This window comes from Ursus maritimus, unplaced genomic scaffold (assembly GCF_017311325.1).
Source record: "Ursus maritimus isolate PB19 unplaced genomic scaffold, ASM1731132v1 scaffold_6, whole genome shotgun sequence".
Taxonomy (NCBI): Eukaryota; Metazoa; Chordata; class Mammalia; order Carnivora; family Ursidae; genus Ursus; species Ursus maritimus.
In genome coordinates, this window is record NW_024426774.1 from 46,966,688 (window position 1) to 46,992,229 (window position 25,542).

Here is a 25,542-nt window from a genome sequence, read left to right on the forward strand (position 1 = left end):
CACTCAAACTCCAGGCATAGAAAGGGATCACCAGGGGCGCCTGAGTAGCGCAGTCGTTAAGCGTCTGCCTTCGGCTCAGGGCGTGATCCCGGCATTCCGGGATAGAGTCCCACATCGGGCTCCTCCGCTAGAAGCCTGCTTCTTCCTCTCCCACTCCCCTGCTTGTATTCCCTCTCTCGCTGGCTGTCTCTCTGTCATATAAATAAATAAAATCACCAGGCAGGGAGAGGACAGAAAATCTGAGCCTCAGTCAGGGTCTCCTCCCTCCAGACCAGAGAAAGAGCAGCATCTGTGCCTGTGGGGCCCAGAGCCCCAGTGGCCACTCTGACAGGAGGGTCATACCTGGGTGCCGCTGCCCCGCATGAGGTCCTCGGGGATGGCATAGATCTGGTTCTCCATCTCCACCTTCTGGAGCCCGTTGTCCGTTACTCTTACCCGAAGTACACGGAAGTTTGTCCCTCCGAGGTCCAGAGCCAGAAACTCTCCGTGTTCTGCAAAGAGACGAGACACCGCTATGAGTTCAGGAAAGGTAAGATCCTCACAGAGGCCAAGACTTAAAACCCATGAGTCCCTCCATAAACACTGGTCATCTCCCAGTGATGGGGTGGCCAGTGGGTCTTACTTTTTATCACACACATTTATGTATGGTCTGATTCTTTTTCTTCCGGCTAAGCACTTTTTATATTACTTTTAGAATTCACACAAACAATGACACAGTCTTACATCCAATTATGGGGTGCCCACCCCCTCACAAGAGCTAACAACTACTTCAGGGGTTTTTAGCCAAGTCCCCATCAAGCTCAAGGGCCCCACCAGGCCCTATCCCAGGAGTCCACGCCTCAGTTTTGTTCTTCATGCTCCCAGGACACCCAGCACATGGCTACAGGTCTGTGGGCCTCTGGGCTTTCCACCAAATTGTGGTCCCCATACTAAATTTACTTTTTAATGTCTGCATGCAATGATGGCAATGTCCTACGGCAGGATAAGAGGGTCATGTGATGAAGTGAATGGGGTCCAAATAGCTATAAATTAAGAGGCCTAGCAAACCAGCCAATCAGGTGCCCCCCAAAAAGATCCCAGGCTTATTAGAATGTGAGAGAATGCTGACCCAAAGGTATGCAAGACAAGAGTCAGGCCACTCAGCTGTTCCACTCAGACAGGCCAGAGCTGGGGTGGAGGGGGGACAGGGAGACTCCACCAGCACAAGTGGGTCAAGATCTTCAGGTGTCACCAGGAAGGCACAGTCCCTTCTCCTCAGGAAATAAGCAGTGTAGACAGGAAACATCCAGATTCTAGACAATAAAAGAGCTGGCTGCAGGGACATGCTCCATTGTATGGCACAGAATAAAAGTGCTGAAAAGGCGGAGAGGCCAGGCCAGGGCTGGGGGCTGGCGGGGCCGGCAAGGGCTGGGGGAGGTGGGCTCACCCCTCCACAGCCTCTCCCTACCAGCAATAGCTCCTCCAGTCTTCCACGGAACTGCCACACACCTTCTCAAAGGACACGGTGTTATTTCCTGGGGAATTCACTTATTGGCTGGGCGAGCGGCCGCTGAGGTAAGGCAGCGTGGACCGGCGGGGCAGGGAAGCGCTTTGACCAAATGCGCCAACAAGGGTCCGCTCTGTGCCCAGCCACTGAGCAGCAGTAACTGTCCGGCCCTGAGGAAGAACACTTCCGCCCGGCTCCCTGAGGGCACCACCCCCAGCCTCTACAGTCAAAGGGGCAACTTGGGGAGGGGGCATCATCCAACCAAAGTTCTGAGGAACCCGCTGCCACACAACGGCGGTCTGGTAGTGGCAACACACAGCCTGGCTCTGGAGCCCACGCTCCCTTTGTCAGGTATCTGGCCACGTTTTGGCCGTGGCAAGTTCCTGAGGCTCGGCAGCCTCACCTCTGAAATGGGAACGTCATAACACAGGTGGTTGTTGTGAGGGGGAAAACGAGATAATGTGCTTCAACCACCCAACACGGGGCCAAGAACTTAGGACACACCCCATAAGTACTAGAAACGTTCCATCCAGCCATCCACACACGGCCCAGTCCCCACACTGGCGTCCTCTGGGCTCACTGTTGGGGCCACCTCTCAGACTGAAAAGCACAATCACTCTCACCAGCGGGGACTGAAGGAACCTGTCCAAGAAAAGCCACTGGCATCTACCCCAGTGACTTCAGGGTTCCTCCTCAGGGGCGCTGATTTCCCGTCCCCTCCCTGGCATCCGGACAGCCTCCCGACCCCACCAGCTACAGGTGTTCGACCGCTGGGGCAACCTCAGCCCCACCGGGGGTGGCTCTGCCCTTCTCGGGGCCATGGGCGACTTTTCCAGGCACTCCAGCTCTGAGCCTCCCCTGGTAGTGGGAACCCAGCCAGACTGCAGGAAAAGCTATGTGGTGGTTGTCATGGGGGATGAAAAGGAAAATCAACGACGAACTGCCTGCATCAGCACTCTGCAGCCCGGGACGCACGCAATGCGCTGAATCGGCGCCCACGGGGGTCATGATTCAAGGCCAGTCCGGCCTCCGTTCCCAGGAAGGAATGTCATCCCTTGCTTTCTTTTCAGACTCCGCAGGAACAGACATTCCTCTCGGCATCCCTCCTCCCCGGCACCCCCTTCTGCAAACACACAGGATCCCAGTTACCACAGCCTAGGGCTGGATTCCTTCCAGGGTCTCGTATCTCTGAGGCAGACCCAGCAACATGACTCCTAGAGCTAAATCCGAAGGTGAGCCCCCCTTGGGACAGTGGACAGACCGTTCTCCTGGTGCCCAACCCCCCACTGTGCATGAGAGGCCTCTGCAGAGCAGGGCTAAAGAGTTGGGCCTTCAGTGATGGGCATACAGGCTTTGATTTGAACTCTAACTCAGAGTCTTCACTACCTATGTGGCCTCTGAGCCTGTCACCTCCCCTGTAGAACACGGCCCATCATACTGACTTCTCACAGAGGTCATGAGGCTGACACGGAACACAGAACATATTATGTGTGAATACGTAGGCTCACAGTAAGTCGTCAATAAACGGCTACTGTCATCACCCTTCCTATTCCCCTTTGTTTGATCATGTAGTTCCTCCAATCCCCACCTACACCTACTAGTGGTGCAAGTCCTACCTCTACTGTGAACCTTCCAGGACATTCCAGAAGGCCAGGGCAGACAGCGTGGGAGTATGTGATGGGGTGTGAAGGAGCATGACATCTACCGCCCAGGACTCTCAAACTGGACAGGTGCGAGCAAGGCTCTGGGGCAGGAAAACGTGCTTACATTGGGTTTCTCAAGAAAGTGCACAGCCATGTGACAAGAGGACCCAGTAAGTTCCAGAGAGCTCATTCTGCTGGATTATGGCTGCTGAGGCAACATATTAAGAAAACATCTCCTATTGCATTTGCTCATTGATGGTTCATTTGTTAAACAAAATGTCTGAGTACCAACCGATTTATAATACGAGACCTTCAGGTCAGAGGTAAGGTCTCTTTCATTGTTGAGCATGCTGCTACGCCTGGAAAGCAATTTAACTTTCTAACAGTAGTTAAAATACAAACATCTGATTTCTTAAAAAGCTCAGACAATACAAAAGTGGGAAAAATTAAAAGCAAACATCTCTCTTTTCTTCTCCACAGCCCAAAAGTAATCATTATTAATGTTTCTTGGGTGTCCTTAGGCACATTTATTTTGTAAAGACAGCAGAGGCTGTTAACAGACACGTTCAGAGAAAGGGGTTGGAATCACTGGTTCTAAGAATGTATGCTTATAATTTGGAAGACACTGCCTAAAAGTTCATGCCTAAAAGTTCTCAACAATATCCACACAAACCATCAGCTGAGTGGTTCTCACCAAGGTCTCATGTTATGTGGCAATTAATCTTTGCCAACCTCCTTGGTCAAAGTGGCACCTCGTTTTTTAAACTGGGTTTCCTTCTATTGTGTAAGGTTACACATTTTGAATTGTTGACTGGTATTCTGAATTCCTCGGTCTGTGAACTTCCTAGTCACATCTTTTGCCTTTTTAAAAAATACATTCAGGGACGCCTGGGTGGCTCAGTCTGCTGCTCCCTCTGCCTGCTGCTCCCTGCTTGCGCTCTCTCTCTCTCTGACAAATAAAACCTTAGAAAAAAAAATACATTCATTATTTTCTTAATAACCTAAAAGAGCTCTTTGCATATTAAAGAAAATAGTCTTATTGGTTGTATATTTACAATTATTTTTTCCAGTCAAATGTCTGTCTTTTCACTTTATTTGTGGTATTTTTGCCCTGCAGAAACATTTAATTTTTATGTTGTCAAAATATTTATGGTTTCTGGGTTTTATGTTATGTCTGTACAAATTCTAAAGATTATATGAGATTGCCACCTTTCCTAACTCTCCCCAATTCCTCCTGAATGTGGCCAGCACCACGCTAAAATGAAGGAAACGAAGTTTCAAATTCATCTTCTATTTTCTTTTTTGTTGTTTTTGTTTAAGCCCCCCCACCCCACCTCTTCCTCGAGGTAGGCACCCCACTAGGGGCACCCAGCTGCCTGCTTGCTGCACAGCAGCCATTTTGGGGTAAGTTGGCCCAGATGGGCAGACCCCTCCCTTCATAAAATTCAGCCATGGAGAATACAGGCTATCCATCCGGCTACCTCTCACATGCTAGGCAGGAGCTCTACCATTTGAGCTAATTCCCCAGCTCCCATTTTCTAGTTTTTTTAACAGGACGTTTTTTGGAAAACGAAGCCCAGAATGCTGTCTTCATCTCTCTTGTCCCTGGGACAGAGTTCAGACTTCATCACAGGCATCTGGATTACTGTGGTAATAAAACAAGGAAAGACAAAGGCAGGTGTGGGGGAGGTTTAGTTGATTGTGGGTCCAACACGTAGGTGTTTTTAATGGAAGAAAAACTAACATTTGTTAAGTGATGGTCACTTTGTTTATAAGCATTATCTCATCAATCTTCAGCAACCCAATGGGGCATCATAATACCAATTTTCCAGATGGAAAAAAAAAAAAAAAAAGACTCAGGTCCAGTAATCGAAACCAAGATTCAAATTCAGGTCTGGTTCTCCAGCAAAGTTTTCTACTGCCATGAGCAAGGAGGCTCCTCATGGGAAAGTTGTAAATCCTCAAATAAGGAATTCTTCATTAACAATGCCAAGAGCATAAAGCCCAGAGTCACCAGCAGCCTCCAAGCTGGCCTGGGTGGCAGAGGAAGTGACACTGTGGTTTAGAAGTTCAGTCATTTGGTTTAAGGTCATACAGGGGTAAATGACTGCTGGGTTTGAACACAAGTCCATCTGACTCCAAAGCAGGTGCCTGTCCCACTGCACCACACCCATGTGTCTTGTTCCTGGAAGCTGAGGAGGGCATGGCACAGAATCCAGAATGAGGCAAATAAGCCATAAAGTGGTGAAAAAGAAAGGAAAGACTCCCTTATCTTTATCAGTAACTGCAGTCCGTCCCTCCCTCCCCCAGGCCTACTTGATGGCCAAGTGCTCTCAGACATGAGTGGGTGGTGACAGACACTCATCCACTGGATGGAGGCGACATGCCCTTCTTCCCCAGGAGCCCAGGACCTTCTAAAGCTTGTTGATACAGTCTTTTTGGTAGCCACAAATCATTGCCATCTCACACAATCACACAGGACCTCTTTTCCCACCAAGCCCTCTCTGCCAAAGGTCCTCCTCATTAAAAGCATTCCCCCCAAAACCAGACAAGAGAAGGGGTACCAACCCTCTTCTACAAGAAAGCAAGGACTCAAATGCAGCACTGCTGGCCCACGGTTAAGAGAACTGGCAACAGGAGCATTAGGTCGTGCCACCCTCCATCAAATTGCCCAACAGTTAAGATCCAAGTTGTTCCGTCTGGCAGAGTGTGTTTGCTGACTCATTTCCCATCCTAGACTACCATTCTGCCCACTTTCAGTGAGGCTCTTATCAAATACATAAGGTCAGCAAGATAAAAGGGTTTCATTTTCTCCCGGGAACTCACCTGTCTCGGGGACAGGCTGAGGAGGACTAAAATGGCATTAGACTAGCCGCCTAAACATGACAGTCACCATCGGGTTAGTTGATGAGACATCAGTGATGGGTCTGAGCAGGCCGTAACTTCAGCATAGCTAATAAAGCAAGAATAAGTGGCCTGCACTTGGCAATGTCCAGGCAGTTTTTGAGGTAGGAGAGGCAAGGGCCAGTTGGAGTTTCCAACAGGATCTATTTTCAATCATTAGGTACTTGCCATTAATTAAAATAGCTCACCACCTGTTCCTCCCATCAGGCACTTGGAGCACTGTGTCTACCAGTGCTCGGAGACTGACTGACCTGCAAACAGGTTGGGTTTGGGTTTGTATTTTGAAGCAGCAGAGCCCTTCGTCAAAGGCAACTATGTTCAGAAGGGGCAGCACCCTGCCTGTTCAAGGTTGGAGCCAGAGCCCGGCCCCCTCACCCCCAGGCTTTTTCAGGACAAGCTCTAGAAGCATCTTTTTGAACAAGGTTTTTACTCAGTGTTCCCGGAGTTCTGGGGACCCGTGCAGGTGGCAAGGCCTGATCTTCGCGGGTTAAGGAAGGCCAATTAAGGCACAACCTCACCTCCCACGTCCTCACTTCCAATTTTAATCTTTCCCCTACCGTTACTGTCTTAGATAATGGGGTTCCACATAAGATTTCATTTTGTTTAAAGTTGGGAATAGGGTCTACTACTTAAAAAAAGTTTTCAAAAATCACTATTTTAAGAGTCACAGAATCTATTCTAGGACCGCCAATGAAATACTTCTCATTCTGCAATCATCTATTTCCACACTGAGCACTGAACCTAGCACTAAAAGCTTCTCGGCTATGTGGTGCTGTATGCAGACCCAGTCCCTGACCAGACTGGTGAGAAAGGAAGCAGTTCAATGCACAGGGGCGAGTCCATGATAGAAGGAATGAATGACTGGTTTTGCTCGGACAAGGAAGGCTTCTAGCCAGATCTGAATGATGGTATAAAGTTGCCAGACAGGGAAAAGAACATATGTAAGGGTGTGGAAGTTCATGGCCTGTTCAGGGAATGGCACATCAGGAGTGACCGCAGCGTAGAACTCCTACAACACGGCTACATGCATGTAGCAAATGCCAACGCCAAGGACTTGGATTTGAAGCACAGAGTCAGCTTTGTTTTCAACAGGGCTTTAGTAGCACTGTGGACGACAGGTCTAGCGCCAGGGACGCTGGTGAGGAGGACGCTGCAAGATAGTCAGGCCAAGCAGTGATGAAGCCCTGGGTTCCAGGGCCATGTATGGTGGTAAACCACCCCAGTTTGCCCAAGACCGACATGGGACTTTCAGTGCTAAAACTGAGAGACTCCCAGGCACACCACACCAGGATGGTTGGTCACCCCAGGGCCATGTTAGATCCAACCATAAGGACATCACCTCTTATCACCTAATGCCAGAGGCATGCAGCCTTGAACTTTGAGGTAGGTCAAAGACACACATCCGTACTGTCACAATCAGTTTCTAAGTGGTCCTTTAATAATTCAATGCCCCCAAGGGCACTAGCTCCTGCCTGCCCTGCCACAGCAGGAACATTTCCAGGGGCCCCAGATGACTGCACTGAACATTCCAATCTTCCTCCCTGGAGTAGCTCTGGGTTGGAGACCTTGTTTATCTTTTAGTTTTCAAGTGCCTGCTAGCTAGCACACTGCAAGAGCGCATGAGACTGCTCTAAGATTATATGGGATGGACTCCAATTAAGAGGAATAAAAGGAGAGATCTCCAGGTCCTGGACAGGTAATCTAGCAAAACTACCTTTAGCAGACACAGGTTTTGAGGCACATATTCTCCATGTACCTGGAACCACCACGGCCACTACCACATCTGGTGGCCTTTTTTTAAGATCCAACATCCCAGCTACTTCATTAGAATACAATGCTGGTCTCCACTCAGTAGCTCAGAAATAAAGTAACTCCATGTCATTAAAGGTATCAAATCACAGTTAATGCTGGTGTCTAGTACAGTCAAGGAACAGGGTAATCGGATCTTCCACGACGTTGGTCTTCTAATCATTTTAAGCAATAGGATGCCAGATGCCAAAACGTAAAACTAGAGAAAAACAGAGCTGCTCCAACTGAAAGAAGGCGGCTGGAGCACAATTAACACGTTGTTAAGTGCCCCCAAAGCTCCCAGAGCACCATCGGAAAGCACCATCCTGGTGTTTTGCTATTCAAGAACTGTTTCTTAAACTCAAAATATGTGCCAGTCACAGAAGTGTTACATTTGCTCCACAGATGTGAAACCACTCTTCAAAGGATTAAAACATGTTTCAATCTGTTGGGTGTGTTCAGATTTTCAGGCAGGTAGATCAGCAGCTCAAATCCTGCTTTACTATGTATTAGCTGTACAATTTCAGGTAAATTACTCGGAATGTCAGGTTTCATCATCTGTTAAAAGGGGATAGTAATGACCTCTCTAGCCAGCACCGGCCCTCCACTCCCCACGGCACAGAGACACAAACACACAACATGTGTACACGCGCGTGCACACACACACAATGTTTGGCCAAGATTCAATGCAATGAATGTGTAAGGGGTTTGGCACAAAGCCTGGTACACATAAATGTTTAATAAGCTCTAGCTACTACTATATGGAAACCACTTATCAATACAATCTCTGGTTTATATTGTCGGTGCCATATAAATCCACTAACTTGCTTGTGTGGTGGCTATTAATCTGTCTCCACTGCACGCGTGTTGATATAATGCTGAGCAACCAAGATAAGGGCTCCTTTCAGGTTTTACTAGCCTCTGTGCAACCTACCAGCAGCCTAGTCTCTCTTTATCATACTGTGTGCGTACGTTATATGACTGGGTACCATTCTGTAATCATTTGATCTGTGTGAGCCTTATCTCCCCAAGGACAATTTTCACTCTTTGAAGGTGGGGCACAAGGCAGTTTTAGCATAGGCTGCCCCACAGAGGACCAGCCTCGGTGGGGACTCTATGGAACCAAACTAGCCAAAGAATGAATGCATTGTGCTAGCAGGGGGCAGAGGGAGGGAGCAGGGGCAGAGAAGCATACGATGCACCTCTAGCGGTGCGGCTAAGCACACAGGCATTGACCCTCAGCAGGCGGGCTTAAAATCAAGCCCTTCCATCTGCTCACCATGGGACTTGGGGCAAGTTGCCTATCAAACGAATCTAGTTTTCTATAAAATGGGGTTCATAGTGCCTACCACTGGGTCACTGTCAGAATAAATGAAACTGCTCAAAGACAGTGCTAAGCACGGCAGTTGGCATTTAGTAAGTCTACAGTTTGTCACTCTCACCGTCATCATCATCATCATCGTCATCACCATCCCCTGCTCTCTCGGCACTTCAGTCTGGCTAGACAGGAGATATACTCACCTGTGAAAATAATTCACAATTCAGGGAAGTGGGAAAGTATCCAATGATCAATACAGCAAAGCCTTCAACCCACTGGGCCTTACAAGGCATCTTTATATCTGAACAATCTTGTTGAGACAAGAGGGTGATAAAGACACCACAAAGAAAGTTTATTTCTAAAATGGAACTTGCATCTGGAATATTAGCAGATTCTCAACTGGGTTGTACTTGAGCTTCTTATTTTAATGGTACCAAGCCAACCCCTATCTCTGATGTATTTAAAAAGGTGATAATCCAATTTGTTCCAGAAACTTTCGTTCAGCAACATGAGTGGATGTAAATTATGAATGTTTTGGCCATGGACTCAGGACTCCCTCTGCTTAAATCCTTAAACTCTTCAACTCTTCACCTCTGCCATTCACTGGCCATGTGCGACCTTGGCAATCACCCACCTCCTTTGGCCTCAGTTGCCTTATTTTTAAATTGGAATGTCTCTCTTAGAGAGTTTGCATGGGGAATAAAACAGATTATTTAAGTAAATCACCCAGCACAGACATCGCTCATTAAATGGTGTCAATTATTCTTGTGTTTACTCCTCGGATGGAACTGTTCTGTCCTCTGAAAGCCAGATGGGTCCCTGTGATGTATGTGGTATGCCCGCTGACAGGACTGTGGCTGGGGCAGACACCACCATCACCTTAGGGCAGGGCTGCCTACGAAGAGGTCAGAGATGGCAGGGTTCCTGACAGATACAAACAAATGCTTTACTCAACTCCGCACTGCAAAAAAAAAAAAAAATCAAAAGAAGGTAGGGGAAGGGTACAGGCAACAAATATCAGTGAGGATAAAGAACAAAGGGCACTCTTGCACTGTTGGTGGGAGTGTAAAGTATAAAATGGAATGGTTCAATCACTTTGGAAAAAGCCTGGCAGTTTCTTGTAATAAAATACACGCCAAACCTCATGACCCAGAAATTCCACTCCTAGTTGTTTACCCAAGAAAATGAAGGCATGAGTCCACAAAGAGGCTTGTGCAAAATTGTCTGTAGCAGCTTTAGTTCTAATAGGCAAAGACTGGAAACAGCCCAGGTGTCCATCAATAGGCACCTCATATAGGCTTCCAAACACACCATGAAATCAGCAACCGAAAGGAACGAACTACTGGTATACCCAACCTGGCTAAAGCCCACAGTATAATGGATAGATGAAGACCTGCATAAAGAGTAAATACTGTATAACTAGATTTATGGAAAGTTGTTCAACAGGCAAAACTCAAACACATGGAAAATTTAAAAGTGATTGCCGCTGGTGGTCAGGGACAGGGAACACCTAGGAAGGGGCACAAGGAAACTTTTCCGGGCTGGTGGTAATGTCCTCTCTCTTAATGGGGGTTATATTAAATATATACACTATACTAAATCTGTATGTATTTGTCAACTCATCCGATGATACTTATAATCTGTCATCTCACTGTCTGTAAATTTTATATTAGAAAGAAAACAAATACCGAAATCTATTTAGTAATGTGCATACTGAAATTTGGGGGTTGAAATAAACTGATTTCTATACTTTACTTTGCAAATGCATCATTAAACAAAATGGACTGATGGGTAGGAGGAGGGAGGAGTGCGGTAAAGCAAATCTAGTAAAATATCAATGTAGAAGAATCTGGATAGTCTCTATGCAGATGTCCATTATACAATTCTTTCAACTTTTTAAAACTGGAGGGTGGGGGAGGTAGAGGAAGGGGGAGGATTTTTTTTTACATACCCAGACTGACAGCCATCTGAATAAGATATTCTTGGTCCATCTACATATATTTCATTTTTATCTGTGCCAACTACATTTCTGTACAAAGATGGTCCACACAATCTATTAAGTGCGGATATTTTAGAATCAGCCCCCATGGGCTCAGTGTCCACTGACATTCCCTTCCTTCTCATACACACCCCAAACCATGACATGGAAGCTCCTTTTCCTTCAGTGTAATGGAGGCCTCCATCGTAAATGGACAGCCTGAAGCTTCTTGGAGTCTCTCCCACACTTTCTACCAGGATTTTCACTACCATTAGACAGCTGGGACCCATATACACAAGAGCTGGAACCTAGTCCTCGTTCCAAAATGCAGGGCCTCTGGTGACGGGGATGAACCTTCACAGCCACTCCCTCCAAAAGCAAGGACCCAGAAGGGTTATTCGCCCTCTCTCAGTGACTTGGTGCTGGCCTTGGCTCTTGCAGAGGTGAGTTGTGGCTGCACGGACTGCGTTTACAGAACATGAGAAGGTCACATATTTGCTTTTCCCTTAATTCTTGGGCCTCCAACCCCCTAATGGTTCCTGTCTTTACAAATGAAGAAACTGAGGATAAGGGCATACATGAACTGCTTGAAAGCACACAGCTTGAATTCAACCCCAGTGAACCTACTAGAATTCTGATCCTCACCCCTCCCGACACCGCCCTGAAACCACCTCCCACCCCACCAAGAAGAAGCCAATTTTACAAATGCCCATCTGGGACAACACTGGATGAGGAGCTTTTAAGGCAGCAGCACTCAAACAGCACGCTGGAAAAAACTCGGTGGCTCCTGACCAGCAGCTTTTTTAAATGAACAGACAGCAATGTATCTGACCGCACCACGTGTAAGAACAGACACTGGTCCCTAAAACTTGTTTCAGCTATATACAAATACTGACACACGTGTATTTCTTGGTGTAAGCATGCAGTCCAGAAAAGTTAGAAAGCCACTGATTTAAAGATTACATCCCTCTAGATCAGAAGTTTAGATCCGAGATTTAATTTCCCAGATATAAAAAGGAATGGGCTGAGGAAGGTACTGAGTAAGGCCATCGTGGCAAAGGCATCACTTGAGTGCAGACCGCTGCCTTCTGTGGGACAGACACATAACCCCCAGTAGCAACAACCCCAGGCTGTGGCCGGGGCCGGGAAGCTGATGGTGCACCACAGGCTGTCTAGGGGAGAGGCAGAGATCCCCACACACGACTGACCCACAGTCTCTCTTCTCAGCACTTTACTGGGGTGCCAATAAAGCCGAATTCCATTTCTGATAGGTTTTATCTACTGAAGAGTCAGATCCTTATTACCGCAGTCCGTAACTTTGAGCCACAACTAACAAAATATAAAATTGAAAGCCTTGACGATGACCATTTTAAATTACATCCCCACTTCTTCCCCTCCCCAAGTTCAGTTTCCTTTCTTGACTTTACAAGAGCAATTCCTATCATTCATCTTAGATCTATATTCCAGTTTAGATCCTAATAAATGCACATCATTGTTGGAGGGATTTTGAAGTTACATCCAGCTACTGGGAGGTGCCCCTCCTTCCTCAATGTTTCACACATTGTTTTTTAGATATATCCATATTAATATACACACATTTATGTTGCATAGTATCCCTCCACAGGGATAGTCCATAAACTGTTTCCAATATGCTGTCATTATAAGCAACAATGTTATGAACAGTCTTGAACATGCCTCTTTGGTTCCTATGGGAATCTGTTCAAGTCACACTATAGCTGGAGGTGGTATTACTGAGTTGCCATATACAGTGCGTCCTGGAAACTTTATATACCTGTACACACACATATATACATGACTTTACAGAGTATGAATATAGGTAAATCTCTCTCCTACTTTATAATGGGTTGCAGAGGACCGTTTTCTGCATGAATTGACTGGTGCCCAACTGCTGGACATTAAGTGGTTTGTCCCAATCACAGTATTTCAAAGAATTTTTTTAGTGCGTAAATAAACAGCCCGCTGGTTCTAGTACATGCACAGAACAGCTGGACTGCCAGACCCACCTCTTCATCGTACAAAGGAGAAAAAGCTGAGTCCCAGAGAGCTGGGGTGAGCAGCTGGCCCAAGGACCCCAGCAAGGGAGAGATGAAGGGGCTGAGGGCAGGGGCTCCTACAGTCTGGTCTCCACTACTCCAGGGGGCACTCGCTCTGCTTAAGGAAATAAAGCATTCCGGAACACATTATTCCTTTTACACACCATCGTCATCTATCCTGTAGAATCTGACATTATAAAGAGGTACTCTGTGTACCACCAAAGTCATGTAAAAATCTCCCTGCGTCTGTGTGCAAAGGAGGTCAAGCAGGAAGCCTTGCCCCAGACCCTACTGCCCCAGAAGACTGCAGGAGTCAGCCTCTGGCTCCCACCTCAGTCCAGGCAACTCCCATTCACGAGGCTAACTGCTACTTGCGGCTCCACCCTGAGATGCAGACAGGATCCCAAGACTCCAGCCTGAGGTCAGGGAAGAAGACTCAATGACCACATCACACAGTAATCGGCACAAACTCTAAGAGGCAAAGGCAAGTGTCCAGGTCTCCGATCTCAGGAAAGTGGTGAGAATGTTAAAAGCCGGTCCCATACCTAGTTCTCCTCAACAACTGTCTTCACCTACCGAAGCCAGACATCCGGCCCCACATTTCAAACACGTTCAGCTGCGCTTGGGCCATGCGCTGTAGTGCTGAGCACACAAGCTCACGCGTGCACGCACACACATAATGGATTGGGTGCAGTCTTGATGCCTGACCTTTGGCATGTATGAGTTTGAATCCTGACTCAGCCTCTCATTAGCTGTGTGACCTTAGGCAAGTATTTGACCATCCAAGCTTCAAATTCCTCCTCTTAAAAAAAATTTTAAAAAGTAGATAAAATGTGTACCTCCCTTATAGGGTTTTATGAAAAGTAAATGAGTTACGTAGGTGCTCAGAAAAGCTCTTAGCCCATAAAAATGTAGTAGATACTTGGGGAGCTTGCCTAGTGGTGGTGCCTGAAATAAGACAATGTCCCTGGCCTTAAGGAGCTAGTAAATTTATCCGAATGTCAAATAAAAACAATAGAAGCGGGTGTGGCCGCCAGTCAGAGGGAGTGGTAGGTACGGTAAACAGTGGCAGTCTGGAGGGCACCTGAGGGATACCCGGGTATCGCAGGCGGCCGCGCACTCAGGGGACTCATTGCGGGGCTGAGACACACACACTCGGAGCAATCCTAAACCAGGCCACACCCTCAGTGCTGGGTCCAAGCTGAGTCCCAGGGCAAACATGCTTATTTTCCAAACTGTAGGAAGGTCCAAAGTCTTGTTAGACAAACCAGGTCCCCAGAGGCTCTCAGGCGGGTCAGCCTCAAGGAGCCAGACGGGATGGAACTTCTGAAGGCACATGGCGCATGAATGAGCCCTGGCCCCGTGCTCTTCCCCAGCTCCCGTCCTCGGCACTGCTCTGCAGGGGCCCCGCCAGCGACCAGCCGGCTTCTTGGTGCTCCCCGCCTGGGGGGCTCGGAGTCTGTGCTTGCTGGCTCCTCCCCTGCCAGGGGCTGCCCCTCGGGCTCTCTCCCTCCCTCCCTCCGGTCCACACGAAGGTGGCTGTCTCACACTGCTTGCCCCCCTCCGTGGCCCCCACAGGTACCTCATGTCCACCAGTGAACGGCTGCTGCCACAACTGCGTTCTGTCCCTTCTCGGAGGATGCGGCCACCCCTTGACAGCAGAGCTCCACATCCCGTCCGACTCCCGTCTCTGCCCAGCACATCCCACCGGGCCTCGCCCCATCTCCACCGGCCGCCCCGTCCCTCCGTGCCCCATGGCAGACGCTGCCGCTGCTGGGCATTACCCAGACCATTCTGCCCGCACCCCCTGAAAACTATTACTCCCCTGGGCTGACTGAAGAAAGACCCACTGGGTTAGGTGTGCGTGCAAGGCTCGCTAGCCCAGCCTACCTTCCCACTTCCACTCCACCACCCCCTTGTACTCTGGTTTGATTAAATCACCTGCTGGGTGGTGCATGTGAAATACAGGGTCTGTATCCAAATAAGGGGACGAAACGAAGTGTGATAGGTTGTGTGCACACCCTCAGAGCCTAACTACCTAGAGATGCACTGTGGCTCTTCACGTCCTTCCACGCATATGTGGACTTCCAGCACTCTTCATGGAGTTCAAGAAACACATCGAGGACAATCTGTACCACACTGTTTCTCCAGCAAGGCTGTGGAATGTGCCACGTAGAGTGACAGCCCTGGCCTCGGCTATGACCCTCCCAGACACGTCTGTTCTTCATCACCATGACTGTATGCAATCTCAGTGGGACTGTGAGCTCCCCAACTGAGCCCATGAGCCTGTCTCAGCGCAGCAATGGGAAACAAATGGCTGGCAGCAATGCCTTGGTAGGGGTGACAAAAACTTACCTCTACCTTGATTGCCACGGCTGCCTGCTTTCCAGTTTTCCTGTCTACCCCTCCCCGTCGACTTCATTAAACTTCCTGTATGCTTAAACTAGCCAGGGCTGATTTCTGAGGCATGAAACAAAACAACCTTCACTGATATATCGTCCTTACAGTCCTTGAACAAAAAGCCACCCAAATCTCCCCAGGGCAACAGAGCACCCAGAGCGATCCCCCCGCGTGCAGCACCTGTCCCATCTGGAGTAGACCTCACAAAGGTGGGCAGCATTTTCACTGAAGCAGTGGGGTGGGTGGTGGCTCCAAGCCCTTTCTCCATCTCCTTGCGGAACCGCTTAGAGATCTCCAGAAGGTTCTCATCAGAAAGACGCATGTGGTAGAGATACTGGTCGACCTGCAAAGGGGGGGAAACAAGAGTTAGAGACCAGGAGGTTCAATCAGTATGGTACACATCTACGTCACAGAACATCACTCAGCCCTTCAAAAGAATAAAACCTGTTATGTACAGAAAGTTATTATTAAAGACCATGTAATTGGAATCTATTTGACAAGATATCTTTACAAATAAAAAAAGAAGAACTAAACTGAAAAGATAAAATGAGAAAAATAGGTTTAACTTTATCTCTGCAGAGTGGTGAGGATGAGGGGAAAGACACATTAAGGAAGAGGAAGAGTTCTTTCCAGAAAGGTTGAGTTAAAGGGTCTCTGGGAACTGGGCTTCATTACTGACCCTCCTTGTTCCCCACACACCTCAAGGCCAGTCCTGACAATCCTATTATCCCCCACCCTGGGGCAAGCAGCCAGCTCCTCTTGCCTCACTTATACAGCCCCCACTTCTGCCTTTACCTCTTCCATCTATTTTCTATCCCCAGCCAGAGTCTAACCATTCCCCTGCTTAAAAAAACCTTTCAGTGGCTTCCCATTAGAACCAAACCTGAAATCCTTCCAAGGCCCCACATGATCTGGCCTCTCCAACAACCTAAGCTCACTGCATGCCGCTGGACTCCTTGTGCAAACCCTACCCTTGGTTCAGTCCTTCCATGCCTGGGAATGTGTACATGGGCCCTACAGCCTTTATTCCATTGGCCCATCTCTTCAGCCCTCTCCAGACCTTTCTCCATGGAGGCCTCTCATCCTTCTAATGAAACAGTCAGGCCTCCCATTATTCCAAGAACTCAAGACTTTTCCCTTCACAACACTATCCACAATATGTATTTCTTAGCGTCCAGATCCCAGGCACGGAGGGCAAGAAGAGCCATGTGTACTGGTTCGCCCCTGCATCCCTGGCACGTGCTGACACAGAACGGAGCCTCTGCATGAACAGCAATGCAAGCTCTCCCCCCATCAGAGGCAGAGCCAGCTCTCCCTAGTTAGTTCACTGATCTTGTTTCCAACATAAATTTACACGAACTTTCCCCAGATTTACCACCAGTCAAAGAAGCATCAGGAGTCCCTCTCACACAGTTTCCTTCTTGGAAGCTCCCCTCTGCCTTGGCTGTGGATATTCCCAGTTTTCTCCTATCAGGAAGAAGTCTCATAGAAATCCATCCCAGGAGGCGCCCAAGTTTCCTAACACCCATTCTCAGCAGCGGTGTCCAGGACAGGTGACACTGCCTGCCACGGAAGGGTAGGGGTAGATAGAATCAGGAACCTTGGGCCAGGCCCCAGCTAGCCCCTCAACGGGTGAGGGGCACCGTCCTCCCAGCTTCATCAGCAAGCTGCAGGACTTCAAGCAACCCTGCTCTTCCCAGCTCTGAAATGGTGGGGTCCCCAGGGGCAAAGCTTAGTTGAAGACCACTGCCCTGTTATTCCTGTGGGAACAAGGAAGTACCCGCCTGCTCCCTGCCCCCTGCCCTTGCTCAACTTTGACAAAGCAGCACACGTTTTTTATAATTAGAGTTCCCAGACAAATGCACTCATTAGTTTTACAGCCTGTTATATTTTCCAGCCTTTTTTGTCAGGCCTTCTTGAATTGTTTTTTCGTTTTTTTGTTTTTTAACCAAGCTTACAGCCTAAGATTTCTAGAGGAAGGGCACAAGGTGCTTAATTTTTTAAGAAAAGAACAAACTCCGTTTGTTCAACAGATAGTCCCCTTACTCGCGTCTTCCCTATTCCAGGCTGTATCCTAACTTCCTATGGGATCTAGGGCACATCCTCGTCTTTGGGCCTCCTTCTGCCCCTGCAGAATAAGGACACTGGCTGGCCCTCCTTGGGTCATTTCAAATATCCTGCTCAGGACTCATCTTTGATCATTCTTCTAAAATCCCAAAAGGTCAAAGATCAGAGTCTGGAGTAAGATGCTGAAAACAGCTGCAAGCGAGGCAAAGGAGGGTCTGTGGTGAATGAGCCCACCCCTCTCCACAACTGCCATGTGGTTAAAATACAACATTGACACACAACCCTCGCAGCACAGGGTGGTAAAGAACAGAGTAGGCGTGGAGAATGGTGAAGGCCTTCGGCCACTTCTGCTGTCCCTCCCCAGCCAAGAAAGGGACGAGGCTTGTCATGCTGGGTTTCAAATCTGCAGAAATGAGGATTTCCCAGGACTCGTCTGTTGCCAGCATTTACTAAAAACCACAGACTACCCAAGTCTATCACTCTAAGTCAGGAGGAACCCAATCGTCCATTCTGTTTCCTGACCTCAGGCCTCCAGCGGCTCACTTGCCTTGAGCTGCACTGTCTGCCCTGGCTTCTCAGGCCTGTGTGGACACCAGCCCCCACCCGAGCTGGGTCACTGAGCTGGGTCTCTGATGATACTGGAGAGCTACAGTGCTCCTGAGAAGGCCTGGCCTCCCTCACAATGAGGTTTGAGGCTCCCCAGGAGGTAAAAGGGTACAGCTTCAGCCCAACACCAGACAAGGCCCCTTCCTACTGGGGGGAGGCCAAACTGGCGACCCCAGGCACGGGGCAACTTTAAACACCCCAAAAGTCTCTTTGTTCCCAATACAGTGACACCTAGGCTGGCTCAGGAACACTGCCTCATGGCTTATGATGCTAACATACAAAATCCAGGGCCCCCAGACCAGAGCCCAAGGCCAGGCCATATCCAAGAACAGCCTGAGACGCCCTGGTGGGCAACAGTAGTACCAGTAAACCCTTACATGGCACAGACACTGTTCCCAAGGTCTTAGATCCATCAATTCATTGAATCCTCACAACAACCCCGTGAGGCAGGTAGTGTTATCTCCATTCTACTGAGAGAGGGAAGGCGACATGCCCAGTCAGAGATGCAAAGGGCCACCCTGGGACTGGACTGGATTGGACTGGGCGACCCGGCTCGTCCACTCCACTAGATGTCTGTCCCTCTTCTGCTGGACAACAGTGGGGTCTCTACAGGCCAAACGGCCCCACAGTGCATTCCAGCTGGCAATGCCCACTGGAAAGCCGTCTTCTATTCCAGTCATCCCCTGATGTCGACACAAAGGGCCAGCAAGAGAGGGTGGCAGGGGCAGCAGACATGTCTCTGAACACTGTCATGAGTTTCACACATGATCAAGTTGGAGCTCCCATATTACTACTTTCCTAAAGAGAGAAGTCGAGTGCCAGAAGCCTCTCGGCCACCCACTCCCCACCCCACCCCCACCCCCCACCACAGAGGGCTCTGGGTGTTACGAAGGAAGCCAGGAGAACAGCGCCTGTACTGCTTATTAAGAGGACTCCTGGCCACTTCTTGGACTGTGAGGTCATGTCCACCAAGGAGCAAAGGTGGACTGGCCACAGTCCTATAAAGCAGCCATTCCTAGTTCAACTCTGATGCTTAAACTACAACAGGCTGGTTCAAATTCCAGTCGATACTTCTCATCCTTAACCCGCAAAGACTCTAACAAGTAAACAGCCTTATTTCAAGTCATGTTGCCTTTTACCCAATAAAGCACAATCATCTTTTAGTGTTCAGTGATAGATGAAAACAATGATGATGATTGTTACAGCAGCTTAGTATTTCTTACCTGCCAGACACCATCCTATGAGTTTACTGACTTCACCTCCATTGTCCTTTTGTAAAACTTCTCTATCCCCACTTTACAAGCCATTTAATGTGGAGGGGCAGAGCCAGGATTCAAACTGGGCGCTTGGGATCACCACCTTCCCTTCACCTGTCCCGTGGGCCCTCCTGGTGTGGGTGGGCACTTTCTGCCCCATGGTTTCTTGGATGACCCCAGGGCCTTGATTTCCTCTCTAACACATGAGAAAGGATATGGGACAGCTTTAAAAAATGCAACCAGAGCATCTTGGCCCAAACTTCCCTTCTTTCACAGCATGATGATGTGGCCAGCCTGAGGTTATTAGGGAAGGACTGTTTAATCGCCTAATGTCACAGCTTCCTAAACACACCGTGGGGCCCACCCAGACTTGGCTGGCACTGCTACATTGGGTGAAGGGTGGCCAAGGGAAGCAGAAGCAGAAACAAGAAGCATCCTCCGTACAAAGACAATTTTCCTAGACTGGGAAGGAAGTGAATGCACTTCGCAGAATCCTGCCAACTTTCACCCACGGTGCAGCCAGACCCAAAGTTATGGGACAAAGTCATTTAAGAGATTTCAAATGTAGGCAGGGCAGTACGACAGCAACTAATCAATACTCACCCTTAAAAATGCCCTTGGAGCATCACGATCAAAAACCCCGCTGCAGATAGCATTCGAGTGTGTCTAGTTTGCCTCTCTCACCCCAACGGTCCATCAGGCCTAGGTCTGAATGCTTCTAAGCAAGACACGCTCAGTACTCTTCGGCTGGTTAGCTACTACTTACTATTGGTCAGCTCTAGTTGTTAGAAAATTTGTCCTCAATCTGCGATTAATCTACTTTCTGGTAACTTCTGACTAGTCTCCATTCTGCCATTTGGGATAAGAGTTCCTCAACTGGGCTGTACATCAGCATGAATGACATGAGGAGCTTCTTAAAAACATGAAGAATCCCAAAGATCCACTCCAGACTGACCACCTTGATACCCTTCACCCTGCGTGCTCAGACATCTTCCCCTCTCCCAGAGTCCCTATCCCCCATGCCAATCACGTGATCATGGTGAGCCAGGCTCTGGTCAACATTGCCTAAGGTCGTTTTTACCACTTTTCTACCTGGAGACTTTGAAAGTCAGCAGTAAAGACATTAGGCTAAGTGTGAAACAATCCTGTATTGATCCTTGGGGGCTGGGAATTGGAAAGATTAAACCTTGTCCTTGTTGGAAACATTTAGGTCATTGGAAACTATCAAAGCAGAATCATTCAGGCCAACCCTCATTTCACAGCTAGTGACAGTCAAGTGCAGGCTGTGGCATCAGGAAAATCAGTGTCCGAATCCTGGCTGTAACACCTGTACAGGTGTGTGACACTGCATGAGTCACTCTGAGATACAGTCTCCTCCCTGTAAAACGGGAAGAATAGCCCCACACAGCTGTCACTGGCATAAACGGGGAACACAGAGCTCTCTCTACCCCTTCTGTTTTTTTCCTAGACTCCCCACTGGCCAGTGGCACCCTCAGAGGGTCAAGGGCATTTCTTAACCCTACCTTAGTTACATCGAGGATTAACAAAACAGAGGCTATTTCCCCAAATTGTTCCTTCTCTTTCTGTGGTGGGTGTGTGACTTATCACACTGGGGTGTTTATCTCTAAAACCTTATCGGGGAGAAAAGATGGAAAGGGAAGGGCTTTCCAAGCTGGGGAAACAGAGTCAGGCTGGAAGCAAAGCTGGACTGAGGTATTAGAAGGCCGCCTGCCTGCCTGGAGGCAAGCATGTGTATTAAAGAGAAAGAGATAGCAGTTTTAAATGACATCTCTTTAGCAATCTTGAGATTAGAACTTCCTCATTGGGCAATTTTGGTCAGTTTCTCTCTTCCCATAACACACTACCCCAACACGTCTGTTTCCTCTAGAGAACTGTGAGTGGAGGAGGGGGAAGTACGAAAGAGAAATTAACCCCATCCTCTTTAAGAAATAAAATAGCACCCGAAATGAGAAATCCGTGTCCACATTTAAGTGTCCACATTTCCCTTAGACTAGCACTAGAAGGAGGGGAAATTACGCAAAGAATGGAGAGAGCAGGTCACCCTCACAGAGGTGCTACCTCAAAGTGTGCAGTGGCTTGGGTGGGGCAGACACAGCCCGGCCAGGTATGGGGAAGCCCTGAAAGAAAAGCCTGGGAGTAGCCGGAAAGGGACCTCAGAAAAACTGAGGCCAGGGGGCAGCCTTGACCAAGGTCACACAATTGAGGCTACAATCTGGATCCCCCAGACACCTTCCTGTATTGTCAAAAACAAGAAAGGACAGTCCTCCTGCTGGGTCACAAGGACCCATGTCATCTTCCAGGCCTATCCCAAATGAATGGCTGGTGGCCACCCCCTAGATCCTAAGGCCACCCTGTCCAGTCCCAGAGGAAAAATGGTCCTGATCAAACTATTCAGATCCAGAAGAGAACAATATTCCAATTCTGACAGCTGGTTATATAAAGTACTACAAATCCTACCTTGGCTACCTTAAGAGGTTTCAAAGAAAAGTGTGGAAGAAACCTCAAATTTCAATAGCTGTTAAAATCTGTAGCATTCAACCCCAGAATCTCTGGCCATTGCTGCAACCCCAGCTTCTCCTGTTATAGAGCCTTCATTGAAAACCAATTATATGCAAAGCACTACAGTGTACAGGAGCATGATTTTAAAAGAAATCAAGTCTGAGGCTCCTGGGTGGCTCAGTCAGTTAAGCACCTGACTCTTGATTTCGGCTCAGGTCATGATCTCAGGGTAGTGAGATCGAGCCCCTCATCGGGCTCCGCACTGAGCATGGAGCCTCCTTAAGAGTCTCTCTCTCCCTCTGCCCCTCCCCCCTCCCTGTTCGTGCTTTGCATTTGCTCTTGCTCTCTTTTGCTCTCAAATAAATTAATAAACAAATCACTTCTAGAAATGTATAATAATGATCATTGTACAACAATGTAAATGTACTTAATGCCATTGAATTATACATTATACACACACACAGAGAAATAATTTTTTTAAGAACTCAAGATTCCTGTTCTCTAGGACTTTACAAGATGGCACAGAACTCAACTCATATTACAGGCCCAGTCAATGTCTCTGAATTGAATGGCGGGATGGATCTCCGTGGATAACAAAGGCGAACCAATGTGAGGTGGCCCATGAGGTGTTACAGGTGCACGTGGCCCATGAGACTGGCAGGCAGGGGAGACCGTGCTCTGGGCTAAGAACATACATATCCAACATACATGTCAGTGGATACACAGTGACCTTGAGAGTAGGGGTATTGTGTGAAAGGGCTCAGAAGATGTGGGCTGAGATCTTGGAAGGACATTATGAATTCCAGGACCAGAATTCAGAAGACTGCAAAGGCTTCGGATTAGTCTGATTTCAGCCGACCACTTTCATCACGGGATCATGGGAAGGAAGGATCATCAAGACTACCTCACTATGTAAAGTCACTGTGCTGTTTACTGACCGGTTAATTCCCTGTAGGGTTTGGCGCCAGGAGAGAGTCTGGCTGCCCAGAGTCACTATTTCCTGCTGTGGGCCAATGAAATTCAAAACCCTGACTCTAGGACAGCTGTCCTTCTTGCCTGGACTGTCAGGGAGCTCAGAGCTTGGCTCTCAGCTCCAGTGAACTACCCCTAGTCTAAGTGTGTTGGTAGTCACCCCAGCCTGTCCCTTTCACTGAAAGCTGAGCTCTGTCACCTAATCCGTTTAGTAAGGTGACAAAAGAACTAATACAGGATCAAGCAAACGCTCACCAGTCAGCCCTACAGGACACATCCTCCTGAACAGAAGACGGAATTCAAGCAAACAAATCGGTAAGAAAGCAACTCCACTAGCATGGAAGCGTCAGGGCCAAGGACACAGGGACACCCTGAAAGGCTGCTGGACTGTCTTTCCCCAGGCTTTGTGTATTTCTCATTGAATACGTAGAACCTTCTCTCCAGACGGCGTTGGATGCACAGTAGCTAATTTCTACCTTTTAGCTTCTTCTTGACCCCAAAAAGACCAACCGACTGAATTTCAGCTTTCCTAGCACTCGGGTCCTTGTCCCAAAGATATAATCAGGTCATATATGCAGACTTCAGGCAAAGGCTCCAGGGCTCCAACCTAACTTCCTCAGAAGAAATTTAGGAAAAACCACACCTTCTTGAAGGGCTATGACTGGTCTCCTGTGCTTTAATTTGGCCAGTCAAAACAGGGTTGGGGGTGCAGGGGCAGTGATACTATACAGCAATTAAGAAGACACCGCCTAGGGACGCCTGGGTGGCTCAGTCAGTTAAGCATCCGCCTTCAGTTCAGGTCATGATTCTGGGGTCCTGGGATGCAAGTCCTGCACTGGGCTCCTTGCTCAGCGGGGAGCCCGCTTCTCCCTCCCCCTCTGCCTGCTGTTCCCTGCGTGTTCTCTCTCTCTCTCTCTCACACACACATACAAATAAAATCTTTAAAAAAAAAAAAAGGAAGGCACCACCTACCACCACATACAGCCACACACACAGATGAATCTCACAATACGAAGTTGGGGAAAAGAAGCCACACACAAAAGGGGACATACCTTTTGAGTCCATTCATATGAAGCGCAGAAACAGATCTCTGCTGACAGAAGGTGGGATAGTGATTACACTCTGGGCTGCTAATGATCTGTTACTGGATCTGGGTAGTGGTTACCTGGTGTTTTCAGTTTCCTGTGTATACTACACTGCCATTTTAAAACATAGCAAGAAAAAAGGGCAAGGCGCTAACTAGGCCCTGGTCTACCCACTACACATGGTCAGAGGGCCGAGGAAGCTCCAAGAAGTCTGTAAGAGGTCAAACCAGAGGGAAGAGCCATCATCTAAATGTACCACACAGCCTTCCAGTGACTCTATATGCTGACACAGGCTTACAACTTAGTTTCAAAAGAATTTATTTTTCCATTATTCCTTTGCCAGTGTCACCTCAAATCTTTGAGGTAACCAAGCCTTGGAGAAGCTTCCCTAAGCCACGGGCTGAGTCCCTGGCAGGACCCACTACATCCGGTGGTCAGCTGAGTGCCCTAACCTGGGGCACAGGTGTGCCCGTCCTGGGAAAGCCAGGTAAATACTGTCAGTGACCTCATTAATAATAATGCCTTCACAGACTTCTCCTGGGAGGACCAAGGCTGTGCAAAGAGCAGCAAGTTTATCCTGTAATGGTGCCAAGCCAAGGCCGGATGTTTCTGATTAAAAAAAAAAAGAAGAAGAAAAGAAAAAAAGATAAACTGAGGAGGAAAGGACACAGCAGATCCTCGATTCTTTAAGGCTCCTTCCTCTGAAACGCAGCTACGCAAAAGTAACAGATCTGCCACAACACTTTCTTCAGATGGGACCAGGCAGAACCTGGCTGGGGCCACCAGGCGACCTCAGGGAGATTCCAGCTGACGCACCAGGCGCTCACAAGCCCGGGGCGCCAGACTAAGTGTGGAGCTGACCTAGGTGGCTTACAGGACACGCCCCCAGGATCCTGTTGCACTTTGGTGAGTCACAGGCTTTCCAGTTCTTCCAGTTCTTGCCTCAGCTGCCTGGAGTTACAGCCAGACCGACCTCACACAGCAGCACCCGTCAGGAGTCCAGGAGATGGGCTTTTGGGGCATGGGTCTGGGGAACCTCCTGTCCTCAGACATTCTGGGCCGGCTGGGGGACAGCTGTGCAATGATATGTCCCAGATGGACATGACCCTGACAGTTCATTTACACACACTGACTGCGTGCTAAATGGAGTGAGCCCGGGCCAGGCGCTGAGGGCACCAGGGGAAAGGACAGCCCAGTCTTTGCCTGCAAGGGGCACAGTCTGTTGGTGGGAGGCAAACATAGCAACAAGTAATTACAAACTGAGGGGAAGGGCAGAGAGTAGGCGGTCTCTTTCAGTGTAATAAAATACAGATTTATAATCACTTAAATCATACATGCATCAATACATTCTAAGGAGTGTCTCAGAAAGGTTAGAAATGTGTATATGTTAACCCCACACCTAGAATGTTCTCCTCCTCTGGCCTAACAAACTCCCACTTTGCCCTTCAGGGCCCAACACAAATGG

General features: G+C 48.4%; 1 protein-coding gene across 1 annotated transcript in view; it reads right to left on the minus strand.

Moving 5' to 3' along the window:
* Positions 1 to 25,542, minus strand: part of HK2 (hexokinase 2) — a 61,218-nt gene that overhangs the window by 26,216 nt on the left and 9,460 nt on the right. The window contains exons 2-3 of the mRNA XM_008700043.2: positions 15,752 to 15,914; positions 343 to 491 (exon numbers count right to left, since the gene is read on the minus strand). Of these exons, the coding sequence (XP_008698265.2) occupies positions 343 to 491; positions 15,752 to 15,914 (312 nt within the window). The remainder of the gene's footprint in view (positions 1 to 342; positions 492 to 15,751; positions 15,915 to 25,542) is intronic.